This window comes from Salvelinus fontinalis, unplaced genomic scaffold (assembly GCF_029448725.1).
Source record: "Salvelinus fontinalis isolate EN_2023a unplaced genomic scaffold, ASM2944872v1 scaffold_0379, whole genome shotgun sequence".
Taxonomy (NCBI): domain Eukaryota; kingdom Metazoa; phylum Chordata; class Actinopteri; order Salmoniformes; family Salmonidae; genus Salvelinus; species Salvelinus fontinalis.
The window spans coordinates 44,970-60,741 of record NW_026600588.1 but is presented as its reverse complement, the minus strand read 5'-3'; the positions used below and the strand labels follow the sequence as shown (position 1 = coordinate 60,741).

General features: G+C 43.6%; 1 protein-coding gene across 1 annotated transcript in view; it reads left to right on the top strand.

Annotated features, from left to right (window-relative positions):
* The window catches only part of LOC129845836 (short/branched chain specific acyl-CoA dehydrogenase, mitochondrial-like), a 39,752-nt gene that overhangs the window by 1,892 nt on the left and 22,088 nt on the right, over window positions 1–15,772 (top strand). Inside the window, exons 3-4 of the mRNA XM_055913759.1 lie at window positions 1,695–1,795; window positions 10,096–10,302. Of these exons, the coding sequence (XP_055769734.1) occupies window positions 1,695–1,795; window positions 10,096–10,302 (308 nt within the window). The remainder of the gene's footprint in view (window positions 1–1,694; window positions 1,796–10,095; window positions 10,303–15,772) is intronic.

Sequence of the window (15,772 nt, the reverse complement as noted above, 5' to 3'; positions counted from 1 at the left end):
ATGCAGGATATACACTAGGCAGAGCAACAAAGGATATATATATATATATAACACAGTACCAGTCAAATGTTTGGACACCTACTCATTCAAGGGTTTTTCTTTATTTTTACTATTTTCTACATTGTAGAATAATAGTGAAGACATCAAAACTATGAAATAACACATATGGAATCTTGTAGTAAGCAAAAAAAGTGTTAAACAAATCAAATTGTGTTATATTTTACATTCTTCAAAGTATCAACCCTTTGCCTTGACAGCTCTACACACTCTTGGCGTTCTCTCAACCAGCTTCACGAGGAATGCTTTTCCAACAGTCTTGAAGGAGTTCCTACCAATGCTGACTACTTGTTGGCTACTTTTCCTTCACTCTGCGGTCCAACTCATCCCAAACCATCTCAATTGGGTTGAGGTCGGGTGATTGTGGAGAACAGGTCATCTGATGGTCAAATAGCTCTTACGCTGCGTAGAGGTGTGTTGGGTCATTGTCCTGTTGAAAAACAAATGATAGTCCCACTAAGCCCAAACCAGATGGGATGGCGTATCACTGGTAGCCATGCTGGTTAAGACTGCCTTGAATTCTAAATAAATCATAGACAGTGTCACCAGCACCCCACACCATAACACCTCCTCCATGCCTCAAGGGTGGAACCACACATACTGAGACAATCCGTTCACCTACTCTGCGTCTCAAAAAGACACGGCGGTTGGAACCAAAAATCTTAAGTTTGCACTCACCAGACCAATAGACAGATTTCCACCAGTCTAATGTCCATTGCTCGTGTTTCTTGGCCCAAGCAAGTCTCTTCTTATTGGTGTCCTTCAGTGTTTTTTTTGCAGCAATTTGGCAATGAAGGCCTGATTCACGCAGTCTTCTCTGAACAGTTGATGTTGAGATGTGTCTGTTACTTGAATTCTGAAGCATTTATTTGGGCTGCAATCTGAGGTGCAGTTAACTCTAATGAAATTATCCTCTGACCCAGAGTCAGAGGTGACTCTGGGTCTTCCATTCCTGTTGCTGTCCTCATGAGAGCCAGTTTCATCATAGCGCTTAGGGGTTTTTGCGACTGCAGTTGAAGAAACATTCAAAGTTCTTGACATTTTCCAGATTGACTGACCTTCATGTCTTAAAGTAATGATGGGCTGTCATTTATCTTTGCTTATTTGAGCTGTTCTTGCCATAATATGGACTTGGTCTTTTACCAAATAGGGATATCTTCTGTATACCACCCCTACCTTGTCACAATACAACTGATTGGCCCAAACTTATTAAGAAGGAAAGAAATTCCACAAATGAACTTTTAACAAGGCACACCTGTTAATTGAAATGCATTCCAGGTGACTACCTCATCAAGCTGGTTGAGAGAATGCCAAGTGTGTGCAAAGATGTCATCAAGGCAAAGGGTGGCTACTTTGAAGAATCTCAAATATATTTTGTGTTATTTCATAGTTTTGATGTCTTCCCTATTATTCTACAATGTAGGGGGAAAAAATCCTGGAATGAGTAGGTGTGTCCAAACTTTTGACTTGTATTGTGTGTGTGTGTGTGATATATAGCACTTAAACCAACCAATAAGATTTAATAAACAGACTGGATCATGCTATGGATTGGTCTGATTTGTCATGAATTTGGTTTTATGTAAGTTCAGTTAATCAAGTCACATTGCGTTTCATTTTACCGTCCCATATTTGAACAGTGAACAAGTTTGCACACGAGCGTCTTGCCCCGTTTGTGTCGAAGATGGACGAAAACTCTCATATGGATCCGGAAGTGATAAAGTCCCTCTTTGAACAGGGGGTATGTGCTTCTCTTCTTTACATCTTATGGTCATTAGGGGCATTTCCATGTAAAAGGACCCATTAGAACCAACTTGAAGTGGGTCTAAAATGTAAAGCTAAGTGCAGTTATCCTCTCAAGGTGAGGTCATTTTGACCCTACTTTTAAAATAATTCAATAATAATAAACTATTGCTAGTTAAACAAAATTGCATTTTCTATTAGTAGAAAATAATATAATTTACTTTTTTTGTTTTTGCATACAGCTCAGTGTTTGAAATTATTTTATACAGTCATTTTCGCTCATCTTTATCAAGGGTTTCAATAATTTCGGACCCCACTGTGTCTTAAGATATTTTAAATTCTCTCTTCATGAGGATAATGAATGTTTACAGAAATAAGAAGTAAAGGTAGACCTACCAATTTAGTTAGTGTTTTTACTAATATACATTTTGTTTATGAATTATTAAGTGATTTAATACGTGTAATTCTGTTACCAAATTGGTAATTGAATTGAGTCTGTTCTGAGGGCAGAAGGGGGTGCAACTCAATATTAGGAAGGTGTTCCTAACGTTTTGTACAGTCAGTGTATATTTTGAGTTTTTGTAAAGCGTTCTCACATAAAAGAACTGAGGGAGATTTTACTGAAAATGTTTTACCAAAGTTTACATCGACTCAGTTCTTCCAGTGAATGTATTTTTTTGTAAAATGTTCATTTGAAATTGTTAAAATTTGTCCTTGTGCATGGAGTTGGTTTGTTAAACTTTTAAGTAAATGTTTTTTGCTTGGTAACATTTGGAAGTCCCAGCATAATTCTGTTACCGTGGAATAAATATACTCTAACCTACCTCCGTCATGTTCATTAGACAACAGAAGAAAATGGACTAAAACGGGGAGAGACTACCTGGACATATGTCCTGAAAATTATTACCCGGTTGTCAAAAAGAACACACCTCCCTGTTGTCAAAAAGAACACACCTCCCTGTTGTCAAAAAGAACACACCTCCCTGTTGTCAAAAAGAACACACCTCCCTGTTGTCAAAAAGAACACACCTCCCTGTTGTCAAAAAGAACACACCTCCCTGTTGTCAAAAAGAACACACCGACCTGTTGTCAAAAAGAACACACCGCCCTGTTGTCAAAAAGAACACACCGACCTGTTGTCAAAAAGAACACACCGCCCTGTTGTCAAAAAGAACACACCGACCTGTTGTCAAAAAGAACACCGACCTGTTGTCAAAAAGAACACACCGACCTGTTGTCAAAAAGAACACACCTCCCTGTTGTCAAAAAGAACACACCGCCCTGTTGTCAAAAAGAACACACCGCCCTGTTGTCAAAAAGAACACACTTCCCCGTTGTCAAAAAGAACACACCTCCCCGTTGTCAAAAAGAACACACCTCCCTGTTGTCAAAAAGAACACACCTCCCTGTTGTCAAAAAGAACACACCTCCCTGTTGTCAAAAAGAACACACCTCCCTGTTGTCAAAAAGAACACACCTCCCTGTTGTCAAAAAGAACACACCTCCCCGTTGTCAAAAAGAACACACCTCCCTGTTGTCAAAAAGAACACACCGCCCTGTTGTCAAAAAGAACACACCGCCCTGTTGTCAAAAAGAACACCTCCCTGTTGTCAAAAAGAACACACCGCCCTGTTGTCAAAAAGAACACCGCCCTGTTGTCAAAAAGAACACACCGCCCTGTTGTCAAAAAGAACACCGCCCTGTTGTCAAAAAGAACACACCGACCTGTTGTCAAAAAGAACACACCGACCTGTTGTCAAAAAGAACACCGACCTGTTGTCAAAAAGAACACACCGACCTGTTGTCAAAAAGAACACACCGACCTGTTGTCAAAAAGAACACACCGACCCGTTGTCAAAAAGAACACACCGACCCGTTGTCAAAAAGAACACACCGCCCCGTTGTCAAAAAGAACACACCGCCCCGTTGTCAAAAAGAACACACCGACCTGTTGTCAAAAAGAACACACCGACCTGTTGTCAAAAAGAACACACCGACCCGTTGTCAAAAAGAACACACCGACCTGTTGTCAAAAAGAACACACCGACCTGTTGTCAAAAAGAACACACCGACCTGTTGTCAAAAAGAACACACCGCCCTGTTGTCAAAAAGAACACACCTCCCTGTTGTCAAAAAGAACACACCGACCTGTTGTCAAAAAGAACACACCGACCTGTTGTCAAAAAGAACACACCGACCTGTTGTCAAAAAGAACACACGACCTGTTGTCAAAAAGAACACACCGACCTGTTGTCAAAAAGAACACACCGACCCGTTGTCAAAAAGAACACACCTCCCCGTTGTCAAAAAGAACACACCGCCCTGTTGTCTCAAAGAACACACCTCCCTGTTGTCAAAAAGAACACCGCCCTGTTGTCAAAAAGAACACCGCCCTGTTGTCAAAAAGAACACACCGACCTGTTGTCAAAAAGAACACACCTCCCTGTTGTCAAAAAGAACACCGCCCTGTTGTCAAAAAGAACACCGCCCTGTTGTCAAAAAGAACACACCGACCTGTTGTCAAAAAGAACACACCGCCCTGTTGTCAAAAAGAACACCGCCCTGTTGTCAAAAAGAACACCGCCCTGTTGTCAAAAAGAACACCGCCCTGTTGTCAAAAAGAACACCGCCCTGTTGTCAAAAAGAACACCGCCCTGTTGTCAAAAAGAACACCGCCCTGTTGTCAAAAAGAACACCGACCTGTTGTCAAAAAGAACACACCGCCCTGTTGTCAAAAAGAACACCGCCCTGTTGTCAAAAAGAACACCGCCCCGTTGTCAAAAAGAACACCGCCCCGTTGTCAAAAAGAACACACCTCCCTGTTGTCAAAAAGAACACACCTCCCTGTTGTCAAAAAGAACACACCTCCCTGTTGTCAAAAAGAACACACCTCCCTGTTGTCAAAAAGAACACACCTCCCTGTTGTCAAAAAGAACACACCTCCCTGTTGTCAAAAAGAACACACCTCCCTGTTGTCAAAAAGAACACACCTCCCCGTTGTCAAAAAGAACACACCTCCCTGTTGTCAAAAAGAACACACCTCCCTGTTGTCAAAAAGAACACACCGCCCTGTTGTCAAAAAGAACACCGCCCTGTTGTCAAAAAGAACACACCGCCCTGTTGTCAAAAAGAACACCGCCCTGTTGTCAAAAAGAACACCGACCTGTTGTCAAAAAGAACACCGACCTGTTGTCAAAAAGAACACACCTCCCTGTTGTCAAAAAGAACACAGACCTGTTGTCAAAAAGAACACCGCCCTGTTGTCAAAAAGAACACACCGACCTGTTGTCAAAAAGAACACACCGACCTGTTGTCAAAAAGAACACACCGACCTGTTGTCAAAAAGAACACACCGACCCGTTGTCAAAAAGAACACACCGACCCGTTGTCAAAAAGAACACACCGACCCGTTGTCAAAAAGAACACACCGACCCGTTGTCAAAAAGAACACACCGACCCGTTGTCAAAAAGAACACACCGCCCCGTTGTCAAAAAGAACACCGCCCCGTTGTCAAAAAGAACACACCGCCCCGTTGTCAAAAAGAACACACCGCCCCGTTGTCAAAAAGAACACACCGACCCGTTGTCAAAAAGAACACACCGACCCGTTGTCAAAAAGAACACACCGCCCTGTTGTCAAAAAGAACACACCGACCTGTTGTCAAAAAGAACACACCGACCTGTTGTCAAAAAGAACACACCTCCCTGTTGTCAAAAAGAACACACCGCCCTGTTGTCAAAAAGAACACGCCTCCCTGTTGTCAAAAAGAACACGCCTCCCTGTTGTCAAAAAGAACACACCTCCCTGTTGTCAAAAAGAACACACCGCCCTGTTGTCAAAAAGAACACGCCGCCCTGTTGTCAAAAAGAACACGCCTCCCTGTTGTCAAAAAGAACACGCCTCCCTGTTGTCAAAAAGAACACGCCTCCCTGTTGTCAAAAAGAACACACCTCCCTGTTGTCAAAAAGAACACGCCGACCTGTTGTCAAAAAGAACACCGCCCTGTTGTCTCAAAGAACACACCTCCCTGTTGTCAAAAAGAACACCGCCCTGTTGTCAAAAAGAACACCGCCCTGTTGTCAAAAAGAACACACCGACCTGTTGTCAAAAAGAACACACCGACCTGTTGTCAAAAAGAACACCGCCCTGTTGTCAAAAAGAACACCGCCCTGTTGTCAAAAAGAACACCGCCCTGTTGTCAAAAAGAACACACCTCCCTGTTGTCAAAAAGAACACACCTCCCTGTTGTCAAAAAGAACACACCTCCCTGTTGTCAAAAAGAACACACCTCCCTGTTGTCAAAAAGAACACACCTCCCTGTTGTCAAAAAGAACACACCTCCCCGTTGTCAAAAAGAACACACCTCCCCGTTGTCAAAAAGAACACACCTCCCTGTTGTCAAAAAGAACACACCGCCCTGTTGTCAAAAAGAACACCGCCCTGTTGTCAAAAAGAACACACCGCCCTGTTGTCAAAAAGAACACCGCCCTGTTGTCAAAAAGAACACCGACCTGTTGTCAAAAAGAACACCGACCTGTTGTCAAAAAGAACACCGACCTGTTGTCAAAAAGAACACACCTCCCTGTTGTCAAAAAGAACACCGACCTGTTGTCAAAAAGAACACACCGACCTGTTGTCAAAAAGAACACACCGCCCCGTTGTCAAAAAGAACACCGACCTGTTGTCAAAAAGAACACACCTCCCCGTTGTCAAAAAGAACACACCTCCCTGTTGTCAAAAAGAACACACCGCCCCGTTGTCAAAAAGAACACACCTCCCCGTTGTCAAAAAGAACACACCTCCCCGTTGTCAAAAAGAACACACCTCCCTGTTGTCAAAAAGAACACACCTCCCCGTTGTCAAAAAGAACACACCGCCCCGTTGTCAAAAAGAACACCGCCCCGTTGTCAAAAAGAACACCGCCCCGTTGTCAAAAAGAACACCGCCCCGTTGTCAAAAAGAACACCGCCCCGTTGTCAAAAAGAACACCGCCCCGTTGTCAAAAAGAACACCGCCCCGTTGTCAAAAAGAACACCGCCCCGTTGTCAAAAAGAACACCGCCCCGTTGTCAAAAAGAACACCGCCCCTGTTGTCAAAAAGAACACCGCCCCTGTTGTCAAAAAGAACACCGCCCCTGTTGTCAAAAAGAACACCGCCCCTGTTGTCAAAAAGAACACCGCCCCGTTGTCTCAAAGAACACCGCCCCTGTTGTCTCAAAGAACACCGCCCCTGTTGTCAAAAAGAACACCGCCCCGTTGTCAAAAAGAACACCGCCCCTGTTGTCAAAAAGAACACCGCCCCTGTTGTCAAAAAGAACACCGCCCCGTTGTCTCAAAGAACACCGCCCCCGTTGTCAAAAAGAACACCGCCCCGTTGTCAAAAAGAACACCGCCCCGTTGTCAAAAAGAACACCGCCCCGTTGTCAAAAAGAACACCGCCCCGTTGTCAAAAAGAACACCGCCCCGTTGTCAAAAAGAACACACCGCCCCGTTGTCAAAAAGAACACCGCCCCTGTTGTCAAAAAGAACACACCTCCCCTGTTGTCAAAAAGAACACCGCCCCGTTGTCAAAAAGAACACACCTCCCTGTTGTCAAAAAGAACACACCTCCCTGTTGTCAAAAAGAACACCTCCCCGTTGTCAAAAAGAACACACCTCCCCGTTGTCAAAAAGAACACACCTCCCCGTTGTCAAAAAGAACACCTCCCCGTTGTCAAAAAGAACACACCTCCCCGTTGTCAAAAAGAACACACCTCCCCGTTGTCAAAAAGAACACACCTCCCCGTTGTCAAAAAGAACACACCTCCCCGTTGTCAAAAAGAACACACCTCCCCGTTGTCAAAAAGAACACCGCCCCGTTGTCAAAAAGAACACACCGACCCGTTGTCAAAAAGAACACACCTCCCTGTTGTCAAAAAGAACACGCCGACCTGTTGTCAAAAAGAACACCGCCCTGTTGTCTCAAAGAACACACCTCCCTGTTGTCAAAAAGAACACCGCCCTGTTGTCAAAAAGAACACCGCCCTGTTGTCAAAAAGAACACCGCCCTGTTGTCAAAAAGAACACACCGACCTGTTGTCAAAAAGAACACACCGACCTGTTGTCAAAAAGAACACCGCCCTGTTGTCAAAAAGAACACCGCCCTGTTGTCAAAAAGAACACCGCCCTGTTGTCAAAAAGAACACACCTCCCTGTTGTCAAAAAGAACACACCTCCCTGTTGTCAAAAAGAACACACCTCCCTGTTGTCAAAAAGAACACACCTCCCTGTTGTCAAAAAGAACACACCTCCCTGTTGTCAAAAAGAACACACCTCCCTGTTGTCAAAAAGAACACACCTCCCCGTTGTCAAAAAGAACACACCTCCCCGTTGTCAAAAAGAACACACCTCCCCGTTGTCAAAAAGAACACACCGCCCTGTTGTCAAAAAGAACACCGCCCTGTTGTCAAAAAGAACACACCGCCCTGTTGTCAAAAAGAACACCGCCCTGTTGTCAAAAAGAACACCGACCTGTTGTCAAAAAGAACACCGACCTGTTGTCAAAAAGAACACACCTCCCTGTTGTCAAAAAGAACACAGACCTGTTGTCAAAAAGAACACCGACCTGTTGTCAAAAAGAACACACCGACCTGTTGTCAAAAAGAACACACCGCCCCGTTGTCAAAAAGAACACCGACCTGTTGTCAAAAAGAACACACCTCCCCGTTGTCAAAAAGAACACACCTCCCTGTTGTCAAAAAGAACACACCGCCCCGTTGTCAAAAAGAACACACCTCCCCGTTGTCAAAAAGAACACACCTCCCCGTTGTCAAAAAGAACACACCTCCCCGTTGTCAAAAAGAACACACCTCCCTGTTGTCAAAAAGAACACACCGCCCCGTTGTCAAAAAGAACACCGCCCCGTTGTCAAAAAGAACACCGCCCCGTTGTCAAAAAGAACACCGCCCCGTTGTCAAAAAGAACACCGCCCCGTTGTCAAAAAGAACACCGCCCCGTTGTCAAAAAGAACACCGCCCCGTTGTCAAAAAGAACACCGCCCCGTTGTCAAAAAGAACACCGCCCCGTTGTCAAAAAGAACACCGCCCCGTTGTCAAAAAGAACACCGCCCCGTTGTCAAAAAGAACACCGCCCCGTTGTCAAAAAGAACACCGCCCCTGTTGTCAAAAAGAACACCGCCCCTGTTGTCAAAAAGAACACCGCCCCTGTTGTCAAAAAGAACACCGCCCCTGTTGTCAAAAAGAACACCGCCCCTGTTGTCAAAAAGAACACCGCCCCTGTTGTCAAAAAGAACACCGCCCCGTTGTCTCAAAGAACACCGCCCCTGTTGTCTCAAAGAACACCGCCCCTGTTGTCAAAAAGAACACCGCCCCGTTGTCTCAAAGAACACCGCCCCGTTGTCAAAAAGAACACCGCCCCTGTTGTCAAAAAGAACACCGCCCCGTTGTCTCAAAGAACACCGCCCCCGTTGTCAAAAAGAACACCGCCCCGTTGTCAAAAAGAACACCGCCCCGTTGTCAAAAAGAACACCGCCCCGTTGTCAAAAAGAACACCGCCCCGTTGTCAAAAAGAACACCGCCCCGTTGTCAAAAAGAACACACCGCCCCGTTGTCAAAAAGAACACCGCCCCTGTTGTCAAAAAGAACACACCTCCCCTGTTGTCAAAAAGAACACCGCCCCGTTGTCAAAAAGAACACACCTCCCTGTCAAAAAGAACACACCTCCCTGTTGTCAAAAAGAACACACCTCCCTGTTGTCAAAACGAACACCTCCCCGTTGTCAAAAAGAACACACCTCCCCGTTGTCAAAAAGAACACACCTCCCCGTTGTCAAAAAGAACACCTCCCCGTTGTCAAAAAGAACACACCTCCCCGTTGTCAAAAAGAACACACCTCCCCGTTGTCAAAAAGAACACACCTCCCCGTTGTCAAAAAGAACACACCTCCCCGTTGTCAAAAAGAACACACCTCCCCGTTGTCAAAAAGAACACCGCCCCGTTGTCAAAAAGAACACCTCCCCTGTTGTCAAAAAGAACACCGCCCCGTTGTCAAAAAGAACACCGCCCCGTTGTCAAAAAGAACACACCTCCCCGTTGTCAAAAAGAACACACCTCCCCGTTGTCAAAAAGAACACACCTCCCCGTTGTCAAAAAGAACACACCGCCCTGTTGTCAAAAAGAACACACCGCCCCGTTGTCAAAATGAACACGTTAAAGTATGTCCTGAACACTACCCTGTTGTGTGTATATAGCTGTGTATTCCCCATTTTTAATTTGTCAGATGATTCATTGTCACTTCCCAGCTGATGGGCATAGAGATCGACCCAGAGTACGGAGGCACCGGATCCACGTTCTTCTCCTCCATCCTGGTCATTGAGGAGCTGGCCAAAGTGGACGCCTCCGTGGCCGTGCTGTGTGACATCCAGAACACCCTCATCAACACACTGTTCACCAAGCTGGGGACCGCAGCCCAGAAAGAACGCTATCTCAGCCGGCTGTCAACAGACATGGTGAGAGACTAACAGGTTGCATGTCCTATTGATTTTTATTAAACGGGTTTCTAGCCGAGAGGAAAAATGTGGTCTATATGTTTTGATTGAAGGGTAGTGAGAGGTAGTGTGTATCTATATGTTTTGATTGAAGGGTAGTGAGAGGTAGTGTGTATCGATATGTTTTGATTTATGGGTAGTGAGAGGTAGTGTGTATCTATATGTTTTGATTTATGGGTAGTGAGAGGTAGTGTGTATCGATATGTTTTGATTTATGGGTAGTGAGAGGTAGTGTGTATCGATATGTTTTGATTTATGGGTAGTGAGAGGTAGTGTGTATCTGTGTGTTTTGATTTAAGGGTAGTGTGTATCTGTGTGTGTTTTGATTTAAGGGTAGTGAGAGGTAGTGTGTATCTGTGTGTGTTTTGATTTAAGGGTAGTGTGTATCTGTGTGTGTTTTGATTTAAGGGTAGTGTGAGAGTGTGTATCTATGTGTTTTGATTTAAGGGTAGTGTGTATCTGTGTGTGTTTTGATTTAAGGGTAGTGAGAGGTAGTGTGTATCTGTGTGTGTTTTGATTTAAGGGTAGTGAGAGGTAGTGTGTATCTGTGTGTGTTTTGATTTAAGGGTAGTGAGAGGTAGTGTGTATCTGTGTGTGTTTTGATTTAAGGGTAGTGAGAGGTAGTGTGTATCTGTGTGTGTTTTGATTTAAGGGTAGTGTGTATCTGTGTGTGTTTTGATTTAAGGGTAGTGAGAGGTAGTGTGTATCTGTGTGTGTTTTGATTTAAGGGTAGTGTGTATCTGTGTGTGTTTTGATTTAAGGGTAGTGTGAGAGTGTGTATCTATGTGTTTTGATTTAAGGGTAGTGTGTATCTGTGTGTGTTTTGATTTAAGGGTAGTGAGAGGTAGTGTGTATCTGTGTGTGTTTTGATTTAAGGGTAGTGTGTATCTGTGTGTGTTTTGATTTAAGGTTAGTGAGAGAGTGTGTATCTATGTGTTTTGATTTAAGGGTAGTGTGTATCTGTGTGTGTTTTGATTTAAGGGTAGTTCTGTGTGTTTTGATTTAAGGGTAGTGTGTATCTGTGTGTGTTTTGATTTAAGGGTGTACTAGTAAGTTTAAATAAAGCTTCTGATCATTTAGCTAACGTCTCTTGATTACAGCCAGTAGAGGGAGCTACTGGTTCACAAGACATTTAACAGATCTACAACACTTTCAGAAAATATTCACACCCCTTCCCTTCTAAACACACTGTGTTTTTGTCACATCCTGATTTAAAATGGATTACATTATTACATTACATCATTAGATTCCGTGGGGGAGTCACTGGCCTGTCTACCCACAATACCCCATAATGTCAAAGTCGAACTATGTTTTTAAGACATAAGATCAGGAATAGAAATGTGCTTTAACAAGTCACATAATAAGTTGCATGGACTCCCTCTGTGTGCAATAATAGTGTTTTTTAACATGATTTTTGAATGACTTCCTCATCTCTGTACTCAACACATACAATTATCCTTAAGGTCCCCTCAGTCAAGTGGTGCATTTCAAACACAGATTCAACCACAAAGACCAGAGGTTTTCCAAGGCCTCGTAAAGAAGGGCACCTGTTGGTAGATGGGTCAAAATTAAAGAAGGGTACAGCCTCAGTGTTCACTGTAAACGTTCGCCGAAAGTTGCACAACATTCTCATAATGTTCATGTTTCCACTCACAAGTCCTACAATTTTGCTCAGTGCCTCAACATTTTTTTAGAGAACATTGGTGAAGGGGTATGAATACTTTATGAAGGGACTGTGTCCCACCCATGTAGTGATACTAATACCATGTTGTCCTGTACTGTAGTTCCAGACCTGTCCATGTAGTGATACTAATACCATGTTGTCCTGTAGTTCCAGACCTGTCCATGTAGTGATACTAATACCATGTTGTCCTGTAGTTCCAGACCTGTCCATGTAGTGATACTAATACCATGTTGTCCTGTAGTTCCAGACCTGTCCATGTAGTGATACTAATACCATGTTGTCCTGTAGTTCCAGACCTGTCCATGTAGTGATACTAATACCATGTTGTCCTGTAGTTCCAGACCTGTCCATGTAGTGATACTAATACCATGTTGTCCTGTACTGTAGTTCCAGACCTGTCCATGTAGTGATACTAATACCATGTTGTCCTGTACTGTAGTTCCAGACCTGTCCATGTAGTGATACTAATACCATGTTGTCCTGTAGTTCCAGACCTGTCCATGTAGTGATACTAATACCATGTTGTCCTGTAGTTCCAGACCTGTCCATGTAGTGATACTAATACCATGTTGTCCTGTAGTTCCAGACCTGTCCATGTAGTGATACTAATACCATGTTGTCCTGTACTGTAGTTCCAGACCTGTCCATGTAGTGATACTAATACCATGTTGTCCTGTACTGTAGTTCCAGACCTGTCCATGTAGTGATACTAATACCATGTTGTCCTGTACTGTAGTTCCAGACCTGTCCATGTAGTGATACTAATACCATGTTGTCCTGTACTGTAGTTCCAGACCTGTCCATGTAGTGATACTAATACCATGTTGTCCTGTACTGTAGTTCCAGACCTGTCCATGTAGTGATACTAATACCATGTTGTCCTGTACTGTAGTTCCAGACCTGTCCATGTAGTGATACTAATACCATGTTGTCCTGTACTGTAGTTCCAGACCTGTCCATGTAGTGATACTAATACCATGTTGTCCTGTACTGTAGTTCCAGACCTGTCCATGTAGTGATACTAATACCATGTCCTGTACTGTAGTTCCAGACCTGTCCATGTAGTGATACTAATACCATGTTGTCCTGTACTGTAGTTCCAGACCTGTCCATGTAGTGATACTAATACCATGTTGTCCTGTAGTTCCAGACCTGTCCATGTAGTGATACTAATACCATGTTGTCCTGTAGTTCCAGACCTGTCCATGTAGTGATACTAATACCATGTTGTCCTGTACTGTAGTTCCAGACCTGTCCATGTAGTGATACTAATACCTTGTTGTCCTGTAGTTCCAGACCTGTCCATGTAGTGATACTAATACCATGTTGTCCTGTACTGTAGTTCCAGACCTGTCCATGTAGTGATACTAATACCATGTTGTCCTGTACTGTAGTTCCAGACCTGTCCATGTAGTGATACTAATACCATGTTGTCCTGTAGTTCCAGACCTGTCCATGTAGTGATACTAATACCATGTTGTCCTGTAGTTCCAGACCTGTCCATGTAGTGATACTAATACCATGTTGTCCTGTACTGTAGTTCCAGACCTGTCCATGTAGTGATACTAATACCATGTTGTCCTGTACTGTAGTTCCAGACCTGTCCATGTAGTGATACTAATACCATGTTGTCCTGTAGTTCCAGACCTGTCCATGTAGTGATACTAATACCATGTTGTCCTGTAGTTCCAGACCTGTCCATGTAGTGATACTAATACCATGTTGTCCTGTAGTTCCAGACCTGTCCATGTAGTGATACTAATACCATGTTGTCCTGTAGTTCCAGACCTGTCCATGTAGTGATACTAATACCATGTTGTCCTGTAGTTCCAGACCTGTCCATGTAGTGATACTAATACCATGTTGTCCTGTAGTTCCAGACCTGTCCATGTAGTGATACTAATACCATGTTGTCCTGTACTGTAGTTCCAGACCTGTCCATGTAGTGATACTAATACCATGTTGTCCTGTAGTTCCAGACCTGTCCATGTAGTGATACTAATACCATGTTGTCCTGTACTGTAGTTCCAGACCTGTCCATGTAGTGATACTAATACCATGTTGTCCTGTACTGTAGTTCCAGACCTGTCCATGTAGTGATACTAATACCATGTTGTCCTGTACTGTAGTTCCAGACCTGTCCATGTAGTGATACTAATACCATGTTGTCCTGTACTGTAGTTCCAGACCTGTCCATGTAGTGATACTAATACCATGTTGTCCTGTAGTTCCAGACCTGTCCATGTAGTGATACTAATACCATGTTGTCCTGTAGTTCCAGACCTGTCCATGTAGTGATACTAATACCATGTTGTCCTGTACTGTAGTTCCAGACCTGTCCATGTAGTGATACTAATACCATGTTGTCCTGTACTGTAGTTCCAGACCTGTCCATGTAGTGATACTAATACCATGTTGTCCTGTACTGTAGTTCCAGACCTGTCCATGTAGTGATACTAATACCATGTTGTCCTGTACTGTAGTTCCAGACCTGTCCATGTAGTGATACTAATACCATGTTGTCCTGTACTGTAGTTCCAGACCTGTCCATGTAGTGATACTAATACCATGTTGTCCTGTACTGTAGTTCCAGACCTGTCCATGTAGTGATACTAATACCATGTCCTGTACTGTAGTTCCAGACCTGTCCATGTAGTGATACTAATACCATGTTGTCCTGTAGTTCCAGACCTGTCCATGTAGTGATACTAATACCTTGTTGTCCTGTAGTTCCAGACCTGTCCATGTAGTGATACTAATACCATGTTGTCCTGTAGTTCCAGACCTGTCCATGTAGTGATACTAATACCATGTTGTCCTGTACTGTAGTTCCAGACCTGTCCATGTAGTGATACTAATACCATGTTGTCCTGTAGTTCCAGACCTGTCCATGTAGTGATACTAATACCATGTTGTCCTGTAGTTCCAGACCTGTCCATGTAGTGATACTAATACCATGTTGTCCTGTACTGTAGTTCCAGACCTGTTCATGTAGTGATACTAATACCATGTTGTCCTGTAGTTCCAGACCTGTCCATGTAGTGATACTAATACCATGTTGTCCTGTAGTTCCAGACCTGTCCATGTAGTGATACTAATACCATGTTGTCCTGTACTGTAGTTCCAGACCTGTCCATGTAGTGATACTAATACCATGTTGTCCTGTACTGTAGTTCCAGACCTGTCCATGTAGTGATACTAATACCATGTTGTCCTGTAGTTCCAGACCTGTCCATGTAGTGATACTAATACCATGTTGTCCTGTAGTTCCAGACCTGTCCATGTAGTGATACTAATACCATGTTGTCCTGTAGTTCCAGACCTGTCCATGTAGTGATACTAATACCATGTTGTCCTGTACTGTAGTTCCAGACCTGTCCATGTAGTGATACTAATACCATGTTGTCCTGTACTGTAGTTCCAGACCTGTCCATGTAGTGATACTAATACCATGTTGTCCTGTACTGTAGTTCCAGACCTGTCCATGTAGTGATACTAATACCATGTTGTCCTGTACTGTAGTTCCAGACCTGTCCATGTAGTGATACTAATACCATGTTGTCCTGTACTGTAGTTCCAGACCTGTCCATGTAGTGATACTAATACCATGTTGTCCTGTACTGTAGTTCCAGACCTGTCCATGTAGTGATACTAATACCATGTTGTCCTGTACTGTAGTTCCAGACCTGTCCATGTAGTGATACTAATACCATGTTGTCCTGTACTGTAGTTCCAGACCTGTCCATG